This window comes from Oncorhynchus mykiss, chromosome 32 (assembly GCF_013265735.2).
Source record: "Oncorhynchus mykiss isolate Arlee chromosome 32, USDA_OmykA_1.1, whole genome shotgun sequence".
NCBI lineage: Eukaryota > Metazoa > Chordata > Actinopteri > Salmoniformes > Salmonidae > Oncorhynchus > Oncorhynchus mykiss.
In genome coordinates, this window is record NC_050572.1 from 38400692 (window position 1) to 38423612 (window position 22921).

Sequence of the window (22921 nt, forward strand, 5' to 3'; positions counted from 1 at the left end):
ATCATCCTTGAGAGGTTTCTACAACTAGGAGTCCACCTGTGGTAAATTCAATTTATTGGACATGATTTGGATATAAGGTCCCACAGTTGACAGTGCATGGTGCAGAGTAAAAACCAACCATGAGGTCGAAGGAATTGTCCGTAGAGCTCCGAGACAGGATTGTGTTAAGGCACAGATCTGGAGAAGGGTACCAAAACATTTCTGCAGCATTGAAGGTCCCCAAGAACACAGTGATCTCCATCCTTCTTAAATGGAAGAAGTTAGGAACCACCAAGACTCTTCCTATAGCTGGCCACCCGGCCAAACTGAGTAATCGGGGGAGAAGGACCCTGGTCAGGTGTAACGGTTTTCTTCGTGAGAAGGAGAGTCGGACCAAAATGCAGCGTGTAGATTGCGATCCATGTTTTAATGAACAAACGTAAAACACGAATCAATGCAAACACTACAAAATAAAGAACGTGATGAACGTAACGAAAACCTAAAACAGCCTATCTGGTGAAAAACACATAGACAGGAACAATCACCCACAACCACACAGTGAAACCCAGGCTACCTAAATATGGTTCCCAATCAGAGACAATGACGAACACCTGCCTCTGATTGAGAACCATATCAGGCCGAACATAGAACTAGACAAACTAGACATGTAACATAGAATGCCCACTCAGATCACACCCTGACCAATCAAAACATAGAAAATACAAAGTAAACTATGGTCAGGGCGTGACAGTACCCCCCCCCCCCCCAAGGTGCGGACTCCGGCCGCAAAACCTGAACCTATAGGGGAGGGTCTGGGTGGGCATCTGTCCGCGGTGGCGGCTCTGGCGCTGGACGTGGACCCCACTCCATGACAGTTTTAATCCCCCTCCTAAACGTCCCTAAATAGGTTACCCACCACAATGATAACATGGGACAGAGGGACAGCTCGGGACAGAGGTAACTCGGGACAGATGGGTAGCTCAGCACTGAGAGGAAGCTCAGCACTGAGAAGAAGCTCAGCACTGAGAGGAAGCCCAGGCAGGTAGTAGAAACTACCAGAACCTGGCTGGCTGGCGGTTTCAGCAGATCCTGGTCGACTAGCAGATCTGGAAGAATCTGGTCGACTGGCGGATCTGGGAGAATCTGGTCGACTGGCGGATCTGGGAGAATCTGGTCGACTGGCGGATCTGGGAGAATCTGGTCGACTGGCGGATCTGGGAGAATCTGGTCGACTGGCAGATCTGGGAGAATCTGGACGACTGGCAGATCTGAGAGAGTCTGGACGACTGGCAGATCTGGAAGAGTCTGGTCGACTGGCAGATCTGGAAGAGTCTGGTCGACTGGCAGATCTGGAAGAGTCTGGTCGACTGGCAGATCTGGAAGAGTCTGGTCGACTGGCAGATCTGGAAGAGTCTGGTCGACTGGCAGATCTGGGAGAGTCTGGTCGACTGGCAGATCTGGCTGCTCCATGCTGACTGGCTGCTCCATGATGACTGGCAGCTCTGGCTGCTCCATGCTGACTGGCTGCTCCATGCTGACTGGCAGCTCTGGCTGCTCCATGCTGACTGGCTGCTCCATGCTGACTGGCAGCTCTGGCTGCTCCATGCTGACTGGCTGCTCTGGCTGCTCCGTGCTGACTGGCTGCTCCATGCTGACTGGCGGCCCTGGCTGCTCCATGCTGACTGGCGGCCCTGGCTGCTCCATGCTGACTGGCTGCTCCATGCTGACTGGCAGCTCTGGCTGCTCCATGCTGACTGGCTGCTCTGGCTGCTCCATGCTGACTGGCTGCTCCATGCTGACTGGCGGCCCTGGCTGCTCCATGCTGACTGGCGGCCCTGGCTGCTCCATGCTGACTGGCGGCCCTGGCTGCTCCATACTGACTGGCGGCCCTGGCTGCTCCATGCTAACTGGCAGCTCTGGCGGCTCCTTGCAGACTGCCAGCTCTGGCGGCTCCTTGCAGACTGGCAGCTTTGGCGGCATCCTGCAGACAGGCAGCTCTGGCGGCTCCTTGCAGACTGGCAGCTCCTTGCAGACTGGCAGCTCCTTGCAGACTGGCAGCTCCTTGCAGACTGGCAGCTCTATGCTAACTGGCAGCTCTATGCTAACTGGCAGCTCTATGCTAACTGGCAGCTCTATGCTAACTGGCAGCTCTTTGCAAACTGGCAGCTCTTTGCTAACTGGCAGCTCTATGCTAACTGGCAGCTCTTTGCAAACTGGCAGTTCTGAACAGGCGGGAGACTCCGGCAGCGCTGTAGAGAAGGAAGGCTCTAACAGCGCTAAACAGGCGGGAGACTCCGACAGCGCTGGAGAGGAGGAGGGCTCCGACAGCGCTGGACAGGCGAGGCGCACTGTAGGCCTGATGCGTGGTGCTGGCACTGGTGGTACTGGGCCGAGGACACGCACAGGAAGCCTGGTGCGGGGAGCTGCTACCGGAGGGCTGGGGTGTGGAGGTGGTACTGGAAAAACCGGACCGTGCAGGTGCACTGGAGCTCTTGAGCACCGAGCCTGCCCAACCTTACCTGGTTGAATGCTCACGGTCGCCCTGCCAGTGCGGCGAGGTGGAATAGCCCGCACTGGGCTATGCAGGCGAACCGGAGACACCGAGCGCAAGGCTGGTGCCATGTAAGCCGGCCCAAGGAGACGCACTGGGGACCAGCTGCGTAGAGCCGGCTTCATGGCATTAGGCTCGACGCTCAATCTAGCCCGGCCGACAAGCGGAGCTGGAATATACCGCACCGGGCTATGCACCCGCACTGGAGACACCGTGCGCACCACTGCATAACACGGTGCCTGTCCGGTCTCTCTAGCCCTCCGGTAAGCACAGGGAGTCTGCCCAGGTCTCCTACCTGGCGTAGCCATACTCCCTGTTAACCCCCCCCCAAGAAATTTTTGGGGCTGCCTCTCGGGCTTCCTTGCCAGCCGTGTTCCCTCATATCGCCGGCTCCTCTCTCCGGCTGCCTCTGCTCTCCTAAGTGCCTCCACCTGTTCCCATGGGAGGCGATCTCTTCCAGCCAGTATCTCCTCCCAAGTGTAACAGCCCTTGCCATCCAAAACGTCCTCCCATGTCCATTCCTCTTTACGCTGCTGCTGCTGCCTGTTGACACGCTGCTTGGTCCGTTGGTGGTGGGTGATTCTGTAACGGTTTTCTTCGTGAGAAGGAGAGTCGGACCAAAATGCAGCGTGTAGATTGCGATCCATGTTTTAATGAACAAACGTAAAACACGAATCAATGCAAACACTACAAAATAAAGAACGTGATGAACGTAACGAAAACCTAAAACAGCCTATCTGGTGAAAAACACATAGACAGGAACAATCACCCACAACCACACAGTGAAACCCAGGCTACCTAAATATGGTTCCCAATCAGAGACAATGACGAACACCTGCCTCTGATTGAGAACCATATCAGGCCGAACATAGAACTAGACAAACTAGACATGTAACATAGAATGCCCACTCAGATCACACCCTGACCAATCAAAACATAGAAAATACAAAGTAAACTATGGTCAGGGCGTGACATCAGGAAGGAGACCAAGAACTTGATGGTCATTCTGACAGAGCTCCAGAGTTTCTCTGTGGAGATGGGAGAACCTTCCAGAAGGACAACCATCTCTGCAGTACTCCACCAATCAGGCCGTTATGGTAGAGTGGCCAGATGGAAGCCACTCCTTAGTAAAAGGCACATGACAGCCCGCTTAGAGTTTCCCAAAAGCCACCTAAAGACTCTCAGACCATGAGAAACAAGATTCTCTGGTCTGATGAAACGCAGAATGAACTCTTTGGCCTGAATGCCAAGCCTCACGTCTGGAGGAAACCAGGCTCCGCTCACCATCCCTACGGTGAAGCATGGTGGTGGCAGAATCGTGCTGTGGGGATGTTTTTCAGCGACAAGTACTGGGAGACTAGTCAGGATAAAGGGAAAGGTGAACAGAGCGAAGTACTGAGAGATCCTTGATGAAAACCTGCTCCAGAGCACTCAGGACCTGAGACTGGGGTGAAGGTACACCTTCCAACAGGACAAAGACCCTAAACACACAGCCAAGACAACGCATGAGTTGCTTCGGGACAAGTCTCTGAATGTCCTTGAGTGGCCCAGACAGAGCCTGGACTTGAACCCGATCGAACATCTCTGGAGATACCTGAAAATAGCTGTGCAGCGACGCTCCCCATCCAACCTGACAGAGTTTGAGAGAATCTGCAGAGAAGAATGGGAGAAACTCCCCAAATACAGGTGTGCCAAGCTTGTAGTGTCATACCCAAGATGACTAGGGTGTAATCGCTGCCAAAGGTGCTTTAACAAAGTACTGAATAAAGGGTCTGAAAACTTATGTAAAAGTTTTTATATATATAAAAAAATGAACAAACATTTCAAAAACCTTTCATTATGGGGTATTGCGTGTAGATTGATGACATGTTTCGTTGTTTTAGAATACGGCTGTCATGTAACAAAATGTGGAATAAGTGAAAGGGTCTGAATACTTTACGTATGCACTGTATGCATAGTGCTGCTGTATGGTGTTGTGAGCACTAGGCGTGAGGGGGAGATGTAGGAATGTGCAGGGCACGTGAGGAGGCTGCAAGGCAGGTAGGTGACCTCATGCATTTGGCACAGACACAGGCTATCAGGTTTCCCCAGTGCAGATTCCAGCTTGCGCTTCACAGAACATTTCCCAGGGCCCTCTCCTCCGGCCTGACTCTTTAGAAGTGTGTGTGTCTGTGTTTGTGTATGTTTGTCTGGCTGTGTGTGTGCTTGTGAGTGTGCTTGTGCGTATTGTGTGCGTGTCGTGTGTGTGTGTGTGTGTGTGTGTGTGTGTGTGTGTGTGCGTGCGTGCGTGCGTGTAAGCCTGATTGTGTGCCACTCTGCTCAGTGAACTCAATGCACTATGCAGTGCTCCCACTCTCTCTCACAACGCAGCACCGTTTCCTCCCCTCCTCTTCAATGCAAGTCCTGCCACTTTTCATTTCTTCAAAAGTTGAGTGTGTATGTTTATGTGTATTACCATGCTATGTACGTATGTACGCACCATATGGGTGTGTCCCAAACGGTACCCTATTCCTTATATAGTGCACTTCTTTTGCCCAGAACCCGGTTCATAAGTAGTGTACTATATAGTGTAGAGAACTGGGTGCCATTTGGGATGCAAGCTATGTGCATGTATGAGTATGGATTTTGCACGATTGAAGTGTGTCACAGTATTCATTAATATGTGAAGAGTGCGTGTCCGTGCATTTCTGTACATACATAAAATAATGTTTTCTCTCACAAACTATTCTTGTGTGCGTGTACTCCATTCGTTTTCGCCATACACATCTCAATACATTCTGATGTATGCATGTCTGTAGGCGCTGCATCGGACTCTGTGGTGTGTTGACCTTGGCTGACCCGCACTCACATGTCGGGGGTTGCCTCAGCCCTCATGCTGCAAACGAGGGCCCCCCCCCCGGGCCATCGCTACTGTAATGACACGACAACGCCAGTGATCCGCTAGATAAAACCCCCCCCCCCCGTTAGACAGCCTTTAAAAGGACCTCCCTCTTCCACCAATCATGGCAGTAATTGCTCGGTATAACGGCATGGGCCTCCTCTACACATGTGGATGGGATAGACAGATGTGCAGCGCTGATGCTGCAGACAAGCCCTGGGACTGGAAGCGAAGGGAGTCCATGCCCCTACAAGGGCAGATAGAGGGCCTCCTGCTGCAGCGACCTCCGGCTGTAAAACGGCGAACCCAGCCCAAACAGAACGGCAGACGATCCGCTCTCGAAACGGACAGACATAACTGGGGCATAAACATTTCAGAGAGGCTACAGTAACAGTCTAAACGATGAGAACTGTAGCTGCGTTGCTAAGGGGGACGTTGCGCCACTGTTGCCAGAATGTTTACTCACCGGTTGGAGGAGAGGCCATGTCAGCCTGGTGAGGACTGAATGGAGCAGACTGCAGCTCTGTACCAGCAAGTCTTTATGGCTTTATCGGCTGAACGGTGAGACAGTAGCTCTGCCGGGAGCATCCGCAGATACTAGGCAAGATGCCATTGTGGTTAATTGGCCAAGGCGGCCTATAAAGTTCAAGTTATCGGAGCGGAGAAGTTTTTTGATCAGTCATTGTTAGCGGAGAACAAGTTCTGGAGATGTCTGTTGCAGTGTGTCCTCGCGAGCCTGATATAAATCACTTTGCAAAATAATTCTTCCCAATATGCTTGCAAAAGCAGAACATATGGCAATTACACAAGCATGCAGCAGCTGTTTTGGGGCTAGGTGATAAATAATGGATAGCAGTCTTCCACGGGGTCCTCAAAAAAGCTAATGAGAGAGGGGAATGCTACAGGGAATTAATAATCAAGTGTTTTCTTATCCATGTACTCTAAAAAATAAAAAAAAAAGCCCAAGGACTCAAAATATAGGAAAAACAATTAGATTCTATTCACATTTCCACAACAAGTATTCAGAAACTAACATTTGCATTTAGTAGGCTGGATTTCATTCACAAATCTAACTGGTGCTGTCGTGACGCCCTTTCATGCCAAATAAGGTTTGTTTCTCTCTGACAGACACGAGGCATTAAGCCGTTGACTCACGGTTCGCAACTTCTCTATCCTCTTCTCCCCAGAACGTGTGGGTGACCTTAATAATTGATGAAAGGAGAAGGGATGGGAAATACTGTACGCACCAGTGCAGATTGTGCAGGAGAAACCGGTGTTCTACATCAAAGCCTGAACCACACAAGTCAGTCCTCTGTTACAAAACTGAACCTTAACCCCGAGAATATGTGGCTGACTGCGAAGCAGAGTGATTAACTATTGAAAAGTGCAAGAAGAGACAACGTGCATGGAGAACACACATCGTAATGCCACTTTTTTAATTCTGTTGCTGACGGCTGTTTATGTGCTACTAATTACTGGCAAAGAATAATCATCTTTCCTCCTATTCGGCTCTATAATGCTTACTTTCCATTCATCCTCCTGCTGCGTGACTACTTGGCTCGCCTTCGTCCGACACCGGTGTCGTTGCACTCTAATTCATGCCGCCTACCTGTCGCACTCTGTGTTTTTCCACACGCTGACTAATACTCCCAAGCCGTGGCATTGGGGAGGGGTTAGGGCGTTCTGAAGGTCTGCCAAAATAATCACTCAGACAAAAACCACAAAAGGCGGCTTGAGTCATTTAACACGAATAGTGCCCAGAGAAAGGGCTGTTTGCGTTTGGTTATCCCTGTTCGCGCATAAGCTTGAAAAGGTTCATCTGCCACACAAAATTGCTGCACGTATCTCTGTTTGCATAGGAACTCATTGTGGTTTAGTTAGAAGGATCCGGCAGTACTGGCAGCTATTCAAGCCCTTATGCCTATTTGCTTATCCTCATTCACAGCGGAATTGGCTTTTTCCTGAGCCATTTTTCAAGCAGGTGTGACAGTATTTTCATTGACTCTGCCATTGCTAGTGCAGCTCTGTAGGGTAAATGTTGGGGGTTATACATGTTTGAGAGGCCCGGCTGGGCCTCCCTGGTAAGGCTACACCGCCATTTGCATGTCTGTGACTCAAATCTCCCTCCATTTCCATGTCTGCAGATCTGATTAGAGACACTAGGTCATTGGTTTGCGCGGCTGGAATGGAAATAAAATGCTAATTCCACAGAGTGAGATGTGCAGAGCCAAAGGATTACTGTTGTCAAAGCATGATGTCATTATTAGGACGATGAAATCACATCATGAAAACTGAGACCGTTAGAAGAAACTCTCTCGCTCTGACGTGCAAACCCTGCTACGCTCCCTAGTGTTAACCCATCAAAGGCTCCCCAACTTGAACAACGTTGTAACTTGAAGTGAGACTCCCGTCTTTAACCATTTCCAGAAACTCTTGACTCTGCTTCTGTTATTATCTGCCGGCTGTTTTGTCTTAAAACAGAGGCTCATTTTGAGTGGGGAGCTCTGCTCTCTTTTTCGATGTCATTAGGCTTTCTGTGTTTATCACAACATAGACGGCTGGTATGGCTCAGGCCACAGACTAGAATCTAACCCTATAATAAGCTGAAACCATTCGGAGTGCTGGGACAGCCATGCCATGTCCCTGAGAGGACGGCTAGTCTAGGCTGATGATTATCTCTCATTGCGTATAAAAATAGAGACAAGCCACTCACTCTCGCAGACTCCCGGACAGCCACATGTGAACTAACAGCCTTTCTCTAGTACGTAAAAAGCAGGGGATCCATTGGCTCCTTCAAACAAAGCCCCTTCGTCAAAAATTGCTGGAGCAATTACCCTGGCTAGCTCCGAGTGAGAGAGCACCGCGCCCACGCCGACACTCTGGGTACCAGACCGCACTTTCCGTCCTGAAGCCGGGCTGACAGAGCAGAGGCAGGCCAGACACAGCAGACCGACAGCCGGGTCTACGGTTACAGTAGAACAACACACCTTTCACTAGCATCCTGTCAGTCCCTTCCAGGCGTAGCGAAGACCCTCATAGCTGCTGCCTAACCTCGCTTGGAGAGGCAAGTACATGCTAACAGGGAGCAGCACTCACAGCAAGCTATCTCACAAACATTCTGTCTGCTCTGTCCTGTCTTTCCAGAATGGGGCAAAGCGAGATGGTATCTTGTTGCCCTCGGAATTGCAGTTACGCAGCTCAGAATACAAGGCTCGTGGTGTGCCAGCCCTGCAGCTATAGTTCTACTCATGTCCTACTTCTCTGACGTTAATATCCGCAAGTGAGTGTAAAAATGGGCATTTACACAGAAGGGGCCTCGGCCGCCACCCTGCACAGTATTCAGCGGGGGCTCCAGGAAAGAGGGAGTTAGACAGAAAAAGAGGAGGAATGAACGAGAAAAAATTATGGAGAGAGGGAGATTCAAATGGGAGTGAACTTGAGAGGCAAAACAAAACAAAAAAGAGAGGGAGGGACAGCAACGGAGGTCATGTGTATGAGCCAAAGACATGAGTCAAAGACAACAGAAAAATTTAGCGTGCACTTGCAGAAAAGCAAGAGCGGGAAACAAAGGAATCCACTGGGCATCGCTGAGCCCACTCCACTCCACTGTAGTGCTGCAGGACTCCAGCCCCTGCCCCCCATACAGCAGAAGCAGCAGCAGCCTAGCTTCCCTCTGTAGGGCAGAGCAGAGCTGCCTGTGGCTCCAGATGGCCGGGGACAGAGAACACAGTGACGAGGGCTCCCTGAGGTCACACTGACACCACCGCCAGCAGCACTCACTCACAGACTCACAATCAGGGAGCATCTGTGGTCATAAGCAATTCAGGGTATGCATGTTACACTATGGCTACATTCATTGTGCTACAGTTACATTTACAGCAGAATACATTTCCCAGTAAATCCAAGCCCCTTAAATCCCACCTGATCGTGATAGCTCTGCGGGTTCAACTAGAGAAGACCGGAACAGAGGAAATGGAAGATTCCATCAAATTCTCCCAGTTTTTTTTTTCTTTTTAATTGTCTTTCGATAGAATGAATATTGAACATTGAAAGGCCGAACACACTCTCACAAAGCAGCCATAATGAGATGTGGACCTGAGTGGGTAAGGGGCAGGGGCCTAATTTATAAATGTTGAGTACATTTAAAACAAAGTATAGAGATGTATTAACTTGGGACACGCCACACACGCGCACGTTTTTCATTATAAATCAGACCTGGCATAAAACTGTGGGCTCGTGAACGAGTGTTATAGCGCCGCCGGATAACCCCCCCCCCCCCCCCCCCGTCATTCACCTTTTATGGTGACAATAACACCCTTATTTGCTGTACACTTTGGAAGTATTGGAATTAGGCCATCTACAGGAAATAGCAACTGCGAACCTGGTCAAATGTCTTTGGAGGTGTTGGCAGAATGTTTCCATGTGGCTGTTTCTGACCGTTTCTGAAAGACAAACAAAAATTGCGAATTGCTGTGGACCTGTAAACTAATCTTTTGAATTCAATCATGTTTTTTTCCCCAAAACTTAAATATGCTGCACTGTCCACAAATTCTGTAACATTGTCTACTCTGAAAAATATCAACTACAGTAGACCTACTTACAGTGTTAGCCTACACACAACGCAAAAGATGAACGGTCTGTTCACCTGTTCAATTCTACTGTATGTTATAAACCGCTCATAAGAGATGATTGTGGACTATAGGAAAAGGAGGACCGAGCATGCCCCCATTCTCATTGACGCGGCTGTAGTGGAGCAGGTTGAGAGCTTCAAGTTCCTTGGTGTCCACATCACCAACAAACTAACATGGTCCAAGCACATCAAGACAGTCGTGAAGAGAGCACGAACCTATTCCCTCTCAGGAGACTGAAAAGATTTGGCATGCGTCCTCAGATCCTCAAAAGGTTCTAGAGCAGCACCATCGAGAGCATCCTGTCGGGTTGCGTCACTGCCTGGTATGGCAACTGCTCGGCCTCCGACCGCAAGGCACTACAGAGGGTAGTGCGTACGGCCCAGTACATCACTGGGGCCAAGCTTCCTGCCATCCAGGACCTATATACCAGGTGGTGTCAGAGGAAGGCCCTAAAAATTGTCAAAGACTCCAGCCACCTTAGTCATAGACTGTTCTCTCTGCTACCGCACGGCAAGCGGAACCGGAGCGCCAAGTCTAGGTCCAAGAGGCTTCTAAAAGGCTTCTAACCCCAAGCCATAAGACTCCTGAACAGCTAATCAAATGGCAACCCCGACTATTTGCACCCCCCCCCCCCCCCCCCCTCTTCTACGCTGCTGCTACTCTCTGTTATTATCTATGCATAGTCACTTTAATAACTCTACCTACATGTACATAATTACCTCAACACCGGTGCCCCCCGCACATTGACACATTGACTCTGTACCGATACCCCCTGTATATAGCCCCGCTATTGTTATTTACTGCTGCTCTTTAATTATTTGTTATTCTTAGCTCTTAATTTTTTCTTAAAACTGTATTGTTGGTTAAGGGCTTGTAAGTAAGTATTTCACTGTAAGGTCTACTACACCTGTTGTATTCGGCGCATGTGACAAATACAATTTAATTTGATTTGATAAAGCAAAAAGTAGAAAATACAATATCCTATCTAATAGGCCCAATCAAATGAGAGATGCGCATGGTTGTTGTATGGCTACTTCTGTAATCATGGCCAGAAAAGGTAAAGAATTAATTCTGCAACGGTTATGATATATATATATTATATTTATGAATGAAATATTGGCTTTGAGAAATTTGACAGTACAGCATTCAGACAAAACGTCAATGGAAAAGGTGAGCCGTCCCTGTTCGACCATTAAACTATCAGCTTCGGATCGGATCGCACAGAGCAAACTACTTGAAATAGCTTTTCTGTGAAGTGGGTCCAATTAAATGAGAGATGGGACGAATGGTAGCCCACACTAACGTAATTGTTGTCGGCCATGAGGACATTCTGGGCTTTCGCAGTCAGACAAGGTGAGTCAGACACATTTCCTGCAATGATCATGGAGATGAACTAACCTAAAACAATAGGAAATTAATGCCTGTTTCTAATGGCCGTAGAATACGGAGATAGCGGCATATTATCACTAATGGCACATTTTTGCATCTTATTATATTATGGTAGGCTGCCAGTGTTTTGTTGTTGTTATATATTCCCCATTTGCGCCAGGCTACTAGGCTTCTTTTGCCTTCTTGAAATGCAATACTTCAACCACTAGAAACTGCACGTTCGTATGGTCTAAAGTTTTCGGCAGAATAAGCACATTCCCACGTCAAGTTAAGTTTGATAAATGTCAACTTTTGCGCGAAAACTGAGGCGCGCACGTTTTGGGGGGGGGGCATATTTTGGGCATACACGTTTATAAACGAGGCCCCGGGCCTCTGTAGCTCACTCCAGTGCTTAGGAGGAAGCAGAGGCGGCGGGCAGCGGGTACAGTAATGTACGTGTGTAGATAGGGGCCCGAGTTGTCAGTTGATAGATGAGAAGGAGGCCAGAGTGGCCCCGACGCTGTGTTATGTACAGCACACAGGTAGATAAATGAAGCTATCCACTCCACTGAGTGACGGCTACACGGAGAGGGATTGTATGGCGAGATAACAGGCGCTAAGGCAGATAAAAACCAGAGATGGGGGGCGTGGGTTGATTAATGATCCAAAAGCCCCCGGATAGTGGCGGTGATCCGGGTGGAGGGAAAACAAAGTAGAGAGGGAGCTAGCCGAGATGCCGCTGCCAACCGTCATTGTATACGGGCTAAATTAGCTTCATGCGCGTATTTCAACAGCACGGCCTCGGCAGGTGGTTTCGTTCAATCCCTCTCGAAGGATGTAATAACGATTGTTCCCTAGAAACGACTAATTGTGCGCCGTGATGCTCTCGGGGTTATATTAATACGTTGCGTGGATAATAAGCCTTTAGCTCGAGGAACACTGAATGTAATATCCTCTCTCCTAGCTGGAGCGCTTTGTGCTGCCCTCGCGGAGATCTGCAGCAAGCAGACGACTAGCTCTGTTCCACAGCATGTCCACCCTTTAAAACCCAACTGAACCCCAAAAGAACTGAACTCTCTCTTTGCTCTGCCTTTGATGAGGCTACACTGAAAGGCTACACCCGAAACGGGGCTATACTGTGGCGCTGGCGGGTGTTAGCCAGGCTTGAAAGCAGCGGGATTTAGATGGGCCTGTTGTTATTATTGCAGCACAATGGCTCGCCCCGTGTGATGTAACCAAACCCATTTTCCTTGCTTTTTAACCCGCTCCTACTCCCACTCCCCCGCCATAAGGAATTAGAGAGAGTACAAATGGAGCCCAAGGTCCAGGCAGACACAGGCATAAAGCCACTCAATGGGCCTCCGTTGACTGGTGTTTACTTAAGGCCCGGGATATTAGCCTTTGTTAAATCTACCTCTGCGTCTGCCCCTGTGCTTCTCTCTGTATGCTTCTCTCTCTCTGTGTGTGTGTGTGTGTGTGTGTGTGTGTGTGTGTGTGTGTGTGTGTGTGTGTGTGTGTGTGTGTGTGTGTGTGTGTGTGTGTGTGTGTGTGTGTGTGTGTGTGTGTGTGTGTGTGTGTGTGTGCCTGTCTCTCTGATCTCTTGACAGGAAGGGTGTGATGGACTAGGACTATGAGGCGTGTCATTGTAGTACAGTGGACTCTGGCGACTACTGTGGGCCGTCCTGTGGAAGACGAGAGCCTCTGCATAAACGAGGCAATTCATCAAAAAATCTAAAATAGGAGACGCGTTCAAAAAGGGGCAAATAAACGTGATCGTACCCGCAACTTGCACTTTGGACATTCTGTAGTCGGACACCAAAATAGCTGTCAAGTTTCCACGGATAATCATGACATGCCAAGGCCTACAGAATGTTGCCAACAGACATAGCGTTGGGATGAAACGCACACATTTCCCATAATAACTATCATTCATGTATTTACATGTCATTTCCTCATTTGGATAACATCTACAATTCACTTATGATTCAAATCAAAACAAAAACACTCAAATCAAATACAGAATTCTAGTGAAATCCTAGTCACCGTGTTCAATAAAGCACCATATCTGAGGTTGAGATTCAGCGTCGGCTCCGTTCGCTCACAGAGCAGCATGGGAACAGAAACAGGCCTCGAAACGATTCCCGTATCAAAGCACTGTCCTGCGGGCTTCCCTTCGCCTCCGTACCTTCTAAAACAAGCCATAGGAATGCTCTTTCGGGGATAAATCACTATGCTCAAGAGAAGCACATGCTACGCTCCACTGCACTAATCAATAGAGGGCCAAATGTTATTGTTTCATCTCCTTTCTGAGTTTTACTGCCAGGCGGTCGGCAAACGGCGGCGGGTCCAGCAGAAATATACGTGGGGATATGAAGCGTTTGAAATTGAAAACGCCTCGGACAAAGACATTCCTTCATACCAAGGCAGTGTTAAACTCATGATATACTTTTTCGTCCTAATAGAACCCAGATGTTCTGGAGATTCTATATATTCCTCGGCCGGGAGGAGAAGTATTTCCGATATGTGTCATAAAATGGAGTCGGGAAAGGACGAGCGTGGCAACAATTTGGTATGAGTTACGTTCCCTAGAACCCCTATCTCCTTCATCGCTAGCAGTTATTTATGCCCCCTTGGGAGAATGAGGCCATATCCAGAGCATGCTGAAATGAAGATTAATAGACAGCCCTGGATGACTTTAGATGGATGCTTAATTCAGGTTGGGGAGGGAGGCTGCCTGCCTGTGTGGCCAAGCGGCTGCCCCCTGATGCTGAGGCCCAGCATCACGCCTGCCTGCCAAGGCCCTTCCCTATAATCTCCCGATCAATGATCATTAATGGTAGCGTGGGTTAGCAGCTCTCCCTCCCTGCACTCTCAGTCACAGAGAGAGCCTTCTGCTCTCACATCACTGGCCCTGGTCAGAGGCCCTGCCATGCATACGTACTCGTAATGGGCACTAGCTAGAGTAACTAGCCGGGAAAATAAAACCCTTTCTCGACGACTTTAAAAATTAAAAAAAGGTGCTGTTGGGTTTGTCGGCCTCCGTTGGTCAGACAAGTTTGCATGACATGGAAATCGCACTCAAGGAAACGTCAATCGCTGACGGAGGCTGGGCCCGATCTGCGCTGACCTTGAGTGGGAGTCGACAACGAAGAGGGGGGGGGGGGGTTGCAGTGGGGTGGGTGGTGAGGGAGGGAGGGAGGGAGAGCGGAAGGAAAGGAGGGCTGAGGGGACCTCTGATTGAGAGACCTAAGACGAGCTCCTCTGAGATATGACAGAGGAAAATGAGGGGAGGAAGAGAGGGATAGAAAGGGGAGGGGGCAGAGGAAAAGAGGGATAGGGAGGGGAGGGGGCAGAGGAAAAGAGGGATAGGGAGGGGGCAGAGGAAAAGAGGGATAGAGAGGGGAGGGGGCAGAGGAAAAGAGGGATAGGGAGGGGAGGGGGCAGAGGAAAAGAGGGATAGAGAGGGGAGGGGGCAGAGGAAAAGAGGGATAGAGAGGGGAGGGGGCAGAGGAAAAGAAGGATAGGGAGGGGAGGGGGCAGAGGAAAAGAGGGATAGGGAGGGGAGGGGGCAGAGGAAAAGAGGGATAGAGAGGGGAGGGGGCAGAGGAAAAGAGGGAAAGAGAGGGGAGGGGCAGAGGAAAAGAGGGATAGAGAGGGGAGGGGGCAGAGGAAAAGAGGGATAGGGAGGGGAGGGGGCAGAGGAAAAGAGGGATAGAGAGGGGAGGGGGCAGAGGAAAAGAGGGATAGAGAGGGGAGGGGGCAGAGGAAAAGAGGGATAGGGAGGGGAGGGGGCAGAGGAAAAGAGGGATAGAGAGGGGAGGGGGCAGAGGAAAAGAGGGATAGAGAGGGGAGGGGGCAGAGGAAAAGAGGGATAGGGAGGGGGCAGAGGAAAAGAGGGATAGGGAGGGGGCAGAGGAAAAGAGGGATAGAGAGGGGAGGGGGCAGAGGAAAAGAGGGATAGAGAGGGGAGGGGGCAGAGGAAAAGAGGGATAGAGAGGGGAGGGGGCAGAGGAAAAGAGGGATAGAGAGGGGAGGGGGCAGAGGAAAAGAGGGATAGAGAGGGGAGGGGGCAGAGGAAAAGAGGGATAGGGAGGGGAGGGGGCAGAGGAAAAGAGGGATAGAGAGGGGAGGGGGCAGAGGAAAAAAGGGATAGAGAGGGGAGGGGGCAGAGGAAAAGAGGGATAGAGAGGGGAGGGGGCAGAGGAAAAGAGGGATAGGGAGGGGAGGGGGCAGAGGAAAAGAGGGATAGAGAGGGGAGGGGGCAGAGGAAAAGAGGGATAGAGAGGGGAGGGGGCAGAGGAAAAGAGGGATAGAGAGGGGAGGGGGCAGAGGAAAAGAGGGATAGGGAGGGGAGGGGGCAGAGGAAAAGAGGGATAGAGAGGGGAGGGGGCAGAGGAAAAGAGGGATAGAGAGGGGAGGGGGCAGAGGAAAAGAGGGATAGAGAGGGGAGGGGGCAGAGGAAAAGAGGGATAGAGAGGGGAGGGGGCAGAGGAAAAGAGGGATAGGGAGGGGAGGGGGCAGAGGAAAAGAGTGATAGAGAGGGGAGGGGGCAGAGGAAAAGAGGGATAGAGAGGGGAGGGGGCAGAGTGAGAGAGAAGCCATATGGCCGCAGCACAAATGTATTAAACTATAAATCAGAAGAGAAGCCAGCGGGCTACCAGGTCGGGCTACCGATATTCTCCTCTAGGACCCTCCAGATAGCTACCTCAGCAGCTCTTTACAATAGGAAGGGAAGATGACAAAAGGCGTTCCATGGCTTTATCTGCATTCGTCTCTAGTTTTGATGACGGAGGACTTTAAGTCTACCAACTGTCCCGCCATCAGCCACCAACCAGAGCCTAGGTCCCCACGCCAAAGGTAGTGATGCATACAACGGCTAGAGAAAATATAGGCAGCCCTGGCAGATGCCTGTTTACTTTCAGCCTGTGGCTGGCCACCATGTCAGTTATAAGGGGGAAGGCATGGCTGAGCCAGGATAGGAGATATGGGTGGGTAGTCGTCTCATTGGTTGATATATTGAATGTATTAGATAATGAAAAGTATTAGGCTGCTCCAGGCGTAAACAACATTAAATACATTTGTTTTTAAATGATTGAGGATAACAACACAAAAAAGCCTAGAGGCTTATTTCAATTGTGGTTCTCATTGTGTTTCTGACTCACGACACGCCACCCTCTTGATATTTCACCCAATATTAATTCTCAGTATCTTAATATAGTGGACCAAGAAACGTGACAAAGCCAGTGTGATTAACAGTTTGCCAACCTAACAATCGCAACATAGGAGAAACCTATCACGATCCAATCCAGTTAGCCTTAATCAATTAATCAATCTTCCGGACAGCTCCACTAGCCGTGCCGAGGCTGGACAAACTAGCGTTGTGATGCCTCACCAAGTGAGAGAGATGCAAACCCCAGAAAGCCACTGACGGCCAAGGCCACCGTTCACACCCCATCCCCACTCAGCGGCTTGACAGGAGGAGCGAAGGAGGGGGAGGATTAGAGTAGGAGGATGGGAGGAGGTAGGGGTGTGGGAGGGAGGGAGGGAGGTTAAAGACACTGAAGTGATGAGCCGTGGGTGCCCTACCTTGGTCTGGAGGTAGTGGGGGTAGTAGTATGTGTACTGAGGGTACATTGGTTGCTGTTCCAATCGCTTGCCCATATAGCTGGAATCCTTAGCGCCGTGGCAGGGAATGGTTGGAGGCGGTCGGACGAGCGGTAATAGTACTGGGGCTCGGCTCTCTGACTGTAGGTCCCTTGTTTTCCCCTCGTCCACACTGGTGTGTTGAATCACTGCTGGTCCTCCGGAGAGCAAGCAGGGTTCGTCTGACGGAGAGTGGCTGGGAGAGGGGTCGCCTCTGTGGGGGTAGTTCCTGCCCGACGACGCCTTTCACTTAAATCTCCTGGAGTAGAGCTCGGCGGATGCTCATTCGGGTTCCTCAAAAATATTCCCCACAAGAGTTTTGAAAAAAAAAACGGACGCTGCTGCGTGCCCTGTATGCGTCTCCTGTCTGCGTCTCCTGTCTTTCCCTCACTGGCTGTCGGATAGTAACGCGTGAGAAGAGAGGTGGAGGAGGAAGAGGAGGAGGAAGATGAGCAGGTGGCAGTGGTTCCAGGCAGTCCTGCGAACAAATTGCTGGCACAGGAGAGTGTAGTAGAGGAGAAAAAAAGACAAACAAGGAAAAATGGGAGGAGGATATGAAGATCACTTTTCTATCTACGCCGTCTCGCTATAGCTTACCTCGCTGCTCGGCTTCAATCTCTCTCGCACTCTCTGTATCTGCCTCTCTCTGTTGCTCACTCGGCTGCTCTCTCTCTCTCGCGCGCCTCTATAGTCTGATATCCCAGCTGCTCTATGTTGTACTGTTGGACACAGGATATATCCTCAGCGGCGCACTAACAGATGCACTTTGGGGAGGGTCCGAATCGGAACGCCGAGAGGCGGGCAGGAACAATCGCAGTCTGTAACGGTTCAGCCAGAGCAGAGCAGATTACACAGAAACAATCCCAGTTCCTAATTGATACGGCACCGAGAGGGGGGAAAAAAAGACTCCCGACCGGTCGGCTGGTTCAGAGAAGGAGAGAAAAAAATACTATACCGAGAAGCACAATGACAGTGTCCCAGGTGCCCAACAGACAGACAAGCCAGAGAGTCTCCTGTCTGCGCTCCTCCCTTTTCCTGCTCTTGTAAAATTCTCTCTCTCTCTCTCTCTCTCTCTCTCTCGCTGTGTTGGTGAGTGTGTGTGCATGTGCGTGTGTGTGTGTGTGTGTGTGTGGTGAAGGGGGCTCGTCCTGCTCAGCCGGTAGGAGGGACTTGAGTCGGCTCAGTGTGAGAGAGCGATCCAGACGCAGATCAGGGGGCTGCAGTATTTCCACAGCCAGAGAATGGAGTGGGGAGAGGGGGACGGCAGGCAGGCAGGCCCCCCCTGTTGGCTGCCAAAGGACCTAACGCCGGGTTTAAACTCTCCTCCATCAATGTGGGAGGATTCTATTTCTGAAGAAATCAGTCGTCTTAAATATGACTCCATACTTATAAAAAACTACGAAACAGCGCTAGGTTTTGCTTTAGGTATCTTTTCCAGCGTTCACTTTTCTCTTGGAGGTAAATTACACTGTCAGTTAGCGACAGTACATCCAACGCCCTGTCTAATTTATACCCTCCATATTGCTGTGACGATACATTATATTTGTGCAAACGTACTGTGCTTGACTGTCTGTGTAACCATGACAGACCAGCACATAAAAACATACTCAAATGCAAACATAATTTACAATCCTTTCTAAATGCTCACTCTGGGTGCTATGCCTCCACATGATGAGGGAGGCAGGTAGCCGAGCGGTAAGAGCGTTGGGCTAGTAACTGAATGGCTGCTAATTCAATACCCCGAGCAGACTAGGTGAAAAGCATCTGTCGACGTGCCCTTGAGCAAGGCCCTTAACCATAATTGCTCCTGTAAGTCGCTCTCATGCCTCAGTACTACCCGGCATGATGACTCCTTGCTGACCCCAGTCCACCTGGCCGTGCTGCTGCTCCAGTTTCAACTGTTCTGCCTGCGGATGTGGAAACCTGACCTGTTCACCGGACGTGCTGCCTTGTCCCAGACCTGCTGTTTTCAACTCTCTAGAGACAGCAGGAGCGGTAGAGATACTCTCAATGATCGGCTATGAAAAGCCAACTCACATTTACTCCTGCTGACCTATTTCACCCTCGACAACCACTGTGATTATTGTTATTTGACCCTGCTGGTCACTTATGAGCATTAGAACATCTTGGCCTTGGGTTATAATCTCCACCCGGCACAGCCAGAAGAGGACTGGCCACCCCTCAGAGCCTGGTTCCTCTCTAGGTTTCTTCTTAGGTTCTGGCCTTTCTAGGGAGTTTTTCCTAGCCACCGTGCTTCTACACCTGCATTTCTTGCTGTTTGGGGTTTTAGGCTGGGTTTCTGTACAGCACTTTGAGATATCAGCTGATGTAAGACGGGCTATATAAATAAATAAATATAAATATAAATAAATACTCAAATATCAACAACAACAACAAAAAATTGTTTCCCCGACAATCTACCTGACCAATTAAGCGCCTCTCGCTATGAAATGACAACATTGAGAGCACTTTCCACCCACATCTAGATGTGGCCAGTATGTAACCTTTTGGTGCGAAGAGAGATCAAAGCATTGGGTAAAGAGTGCTGGAGGGGAAAATCACTCTCTGTATATACTACCAGCTACAAACTGACACCGTTTGATGCTTGCTATAATATCTAATACACGCCATTTAGCAGACAATTTCATCCAAAGGCATGCGTGCATACATTTTACAGGTGGTCCAGGGAATCAAACCCACGATCCTGGCGTTACAAAGGTCCGCCTCTACCCACCACAATAGACTATATAGCATGACAGTGGAGTCCAATGGACAGCAGCAGGATGGTAGTACGGCAGTCTTTCACCTTCTCTTTGTCCTGCGAGAAACCTTAGCCGCACACACGGACTGTGGCTTAACCTATGGAGGTCAGTGGGTGCAAGTCCACCAGTTCATGGGCTTCAGTTTTCAGTCAACTCAATTAGCAACATTATCCCCGATTTCAAAGTGAGCAAAAAACGGGAAAAAATGATAATTTAAATCAATAAAATGTGGTATGCAAAGCATTTAAAATGACAAACATTTGCTATAGATATGTCAAGCAATACTACAGTTGTGGAGGGAGAATTCACACGGACAGACCGAACCCACGAGGGTCATTTCCCCTTATTAAACAATCATTGACGTTTTCAGACCAAATGACCGATTGTCAGTGCATCACTTAAAAAAAATTGGTCCCAACTCAATTGTGCCACATTTTGCACATGGATTTACAATGGCGATTTCTTTCCTCATTCAAACATGTCGTTTTGTCTACAGTAGAGTACATGGCGATGCACGTAGGCAGCATGCATGCTAGTGGGCAGACTGAATCAGTACTAGCATCCCACGGACAGAAGCAAAGCAGCGAGAGAGAGAGGAGGGGCTATGGCGTGTGGAAGAAAACAAAATGATCCGATAGGCCGCATTTATCTGTGGAAAAGAGATTAGGCAGATATCGATTGTGGATTAGCAGATTAACAGCTCCAGGACAGAAGGACTGGCAGGGCAGGGTTACTCACAGAATGGAGGGATGTAGAGGGAGAGAAAGAAAGAGTGAGAGTGGGGGGGGGGGGGGGGGGCAGAAAATGATAAGAAAGAGAGACAAGTAGAGTGAGAGAGAGAGCGAGAGAGTGAGAGAGAGTGAGAGAGAAAGAGAGAGAGAGCGAGAAAGAGAGAGAGAGAGCGCGAGAGAGAGAGCACGAGAGAGAGCGAGAAAGAGAGAGAGAGCACGGGAGAGAGGGAGAGAGCATTCTGACATTTTGTGTGGTCACGTCTACTGCCTTGGTGCATACTTTCACAAATTACTACTCAGGATTGACACGTTAACAGTTAACTAATTGTTGTTGCCATAACTGGGTTTGGAACTTGCAGTCCTTCAATTGAGACTCAATACTTACTTGGAACTAGGCAGATGCTCTTGGCTAATGTTGAAGTTTTATCAGTCAGCGTTCAATGGCTCAAGACTTGTAAACATTATGTGGGCGGGTATGCAAGTAAAGGCCCAAAGCTCATCCAAATATTCTGCTCTGTATTCCATCACAGCAAAAGGAAAGAGGGTGGGTGAATTTGGATGTGCCAGTTCTGCCTCGGCACTGATAGGGGCTCTGAAGTGAATCAGTGGACTGACGTCAGGCTGAGGACAGGGGTGATATGAAGCCAGCTGTTTAATCATGGACGCCAACAGAAAGAGGGACGGAGAGATACTGTTTTTTCTCTCCCTGTGATTGATAGTGATGCATAGGTTCCCCACCGTGATTCACACACGGATGTACACGAAAGACACGCACAAAAAATGCACACACAAGCCCTGATTCATCTCTGCAGCTTGCAGGAAGACAGAGCTGGAGCGGGGGGGAAGGGAAGGACGGCTATACGGAAACATCACAGTCTGTGCGAGGTGAGAGCGGAGAGAGACACGGCCGTATCACAAAGCAGTCTGGGTGTGGATCTGATCAGGGGCCATTGTCAAACAGCCGTACTGTGAGGCTGGAAGAGACTGGAGGTGGATCACACAGACAGACACTCGTAGAGTTGCCTTGCAGTGTGCAGTGAGTCATCTGTGGGATATGAAGTGAACGGATAGGATGGATGGTTCTCCCATGGCACAAAGTGATCACAATCTCCTCTAAACAACCCAGAGGAGAGCTACGAATACGAAAGCTTAGTCATCCTTAGTCATCAACTTCATTGTGAGAGGAGACATTACCTCTCAAGAGAAAACCTGACTTTAATTCCATTGCCAACATGTTCTATTGTTATTAGAAAAATGACTAAATCATATCTACATTTGCAGGCAAATGTATATGAAAAGTAAAATTACATGGTAAGTTGCCATGTATTTTCTTTGATTGCCAGAGATTTTTGAGAGTTCTGTAAATACTTTAATACCTGCCCTTTTCTGTTTATTGATCTGACTCTGGAGAAATATCCTACTAATATCCCTGAATCCACACTGAGAAGAGACAGGGATGGGAGAGAACGCTACAAAGAGAGAGAAAGTTAAGAGTGAAAGCAGAACAGAAACGACTACGCTCCCTCAGAACCCCTAGGAAGACCTCCATTGACTACCAAGACCGAGACTCCCCCGCTCCTCGGCAACAACTTCTCTATGAGTGGCACATTATTCAAGGGGCTCGGTGCAATCAAGAGGCTCCCATTTCCTTCCACTGGACAGTCGCAGGCGTTTCCTAGAACTGACCAGATGCTTGGAATTCGAGGGAGTGCTGGCCCCGAGCCAAGGAAGAGTGGTGGGAGAGGGGGTGGGAATGCGGAGAGCAGCACAGGGCTTAGTAGTTTGTGGGAAAACACTGCACAGCGGCTCTTCTTGGAGCTAGAGAACCTGACCGCCGCAGATGTCCAACGCTGTTCTGTATCCCTCCACTTCCCGGGTGAGTCATTTACTACCACCCAAGGATGCCAAGAAGAAGAAGGCGGAGGTTGAGAAGCACCAATGAGTTAGAAACATGAAACCAATGTAGAGTTGGAGTTGCTACTGCAGTTAGATGAAACACAACAGAACATGTTATTACTCTCTCTTTGGGTTCTCAGATTAGGCGGCTCGCAGAAAAACCTGAGCTGCTATAAATGGTCTTGTACTGAGGAAGGAGGCCCGGTGCTAGGGTGATGGGAGATGCTTGGTAACAGACACCAGTCAGTCGGAGCGCGAGCGAGCGATGCGTGTGTGTGAGAATGTGTGATCGCCAGTGTGTGAGATTGTGTGATTGAGAGTAGGTGAGTTTATGTGAGTCACGCCAGGTGGCCTGCAGCTGTGGGTGGGTGTGAGGTACTGTACCACTGCAGTCAGAGAGACTGTCGTGTACGAGGTTCAGGTTATTCCGGCATGTTCCCGAGGGCTGAGGTGCCATTCAGCGCAGTTCCAAGACCAAATTT

The 22921-nt window shown here is 49.6% G+C and overlaps 1 protein-coding gene across 5 annotated transcripts in view; it reads right to left on the minus strand.

The window, feature by feature from the left end:
* The window catches only part of LOC110488444 (RNA-binding motif, single-stranded-interacting protein 3), a 344118-nt gene that overhangs the window by 195949 nt on the left and 125248 nt on the right, over positions 1-22921 (minus strand). The window contains exons 1-2 of one of the 5 annotated variants that reach the window (XM_036970694.1): positions 17648-18114; positions 16994-17542 (exon numbers count right to left, since the gene is read on the minus strand). The exons of 3 other annotated variants lie outside the window; for them this stretch is intronic. In XM_036970694.1, the coding sequence (XP_036826589.1) occupies positions 16994-17068 (75 nt within the window). In that variant the 5' untranslated portion in view covers positions 17069-17542; positions 17648-18114. Of the gene's footprint in view, positions 1-16993; positions 18115-22921 lie in introns of those variants that run through there. One more of the 5 variants, XM_036970693.1, reaches the window with a different exon arrangement.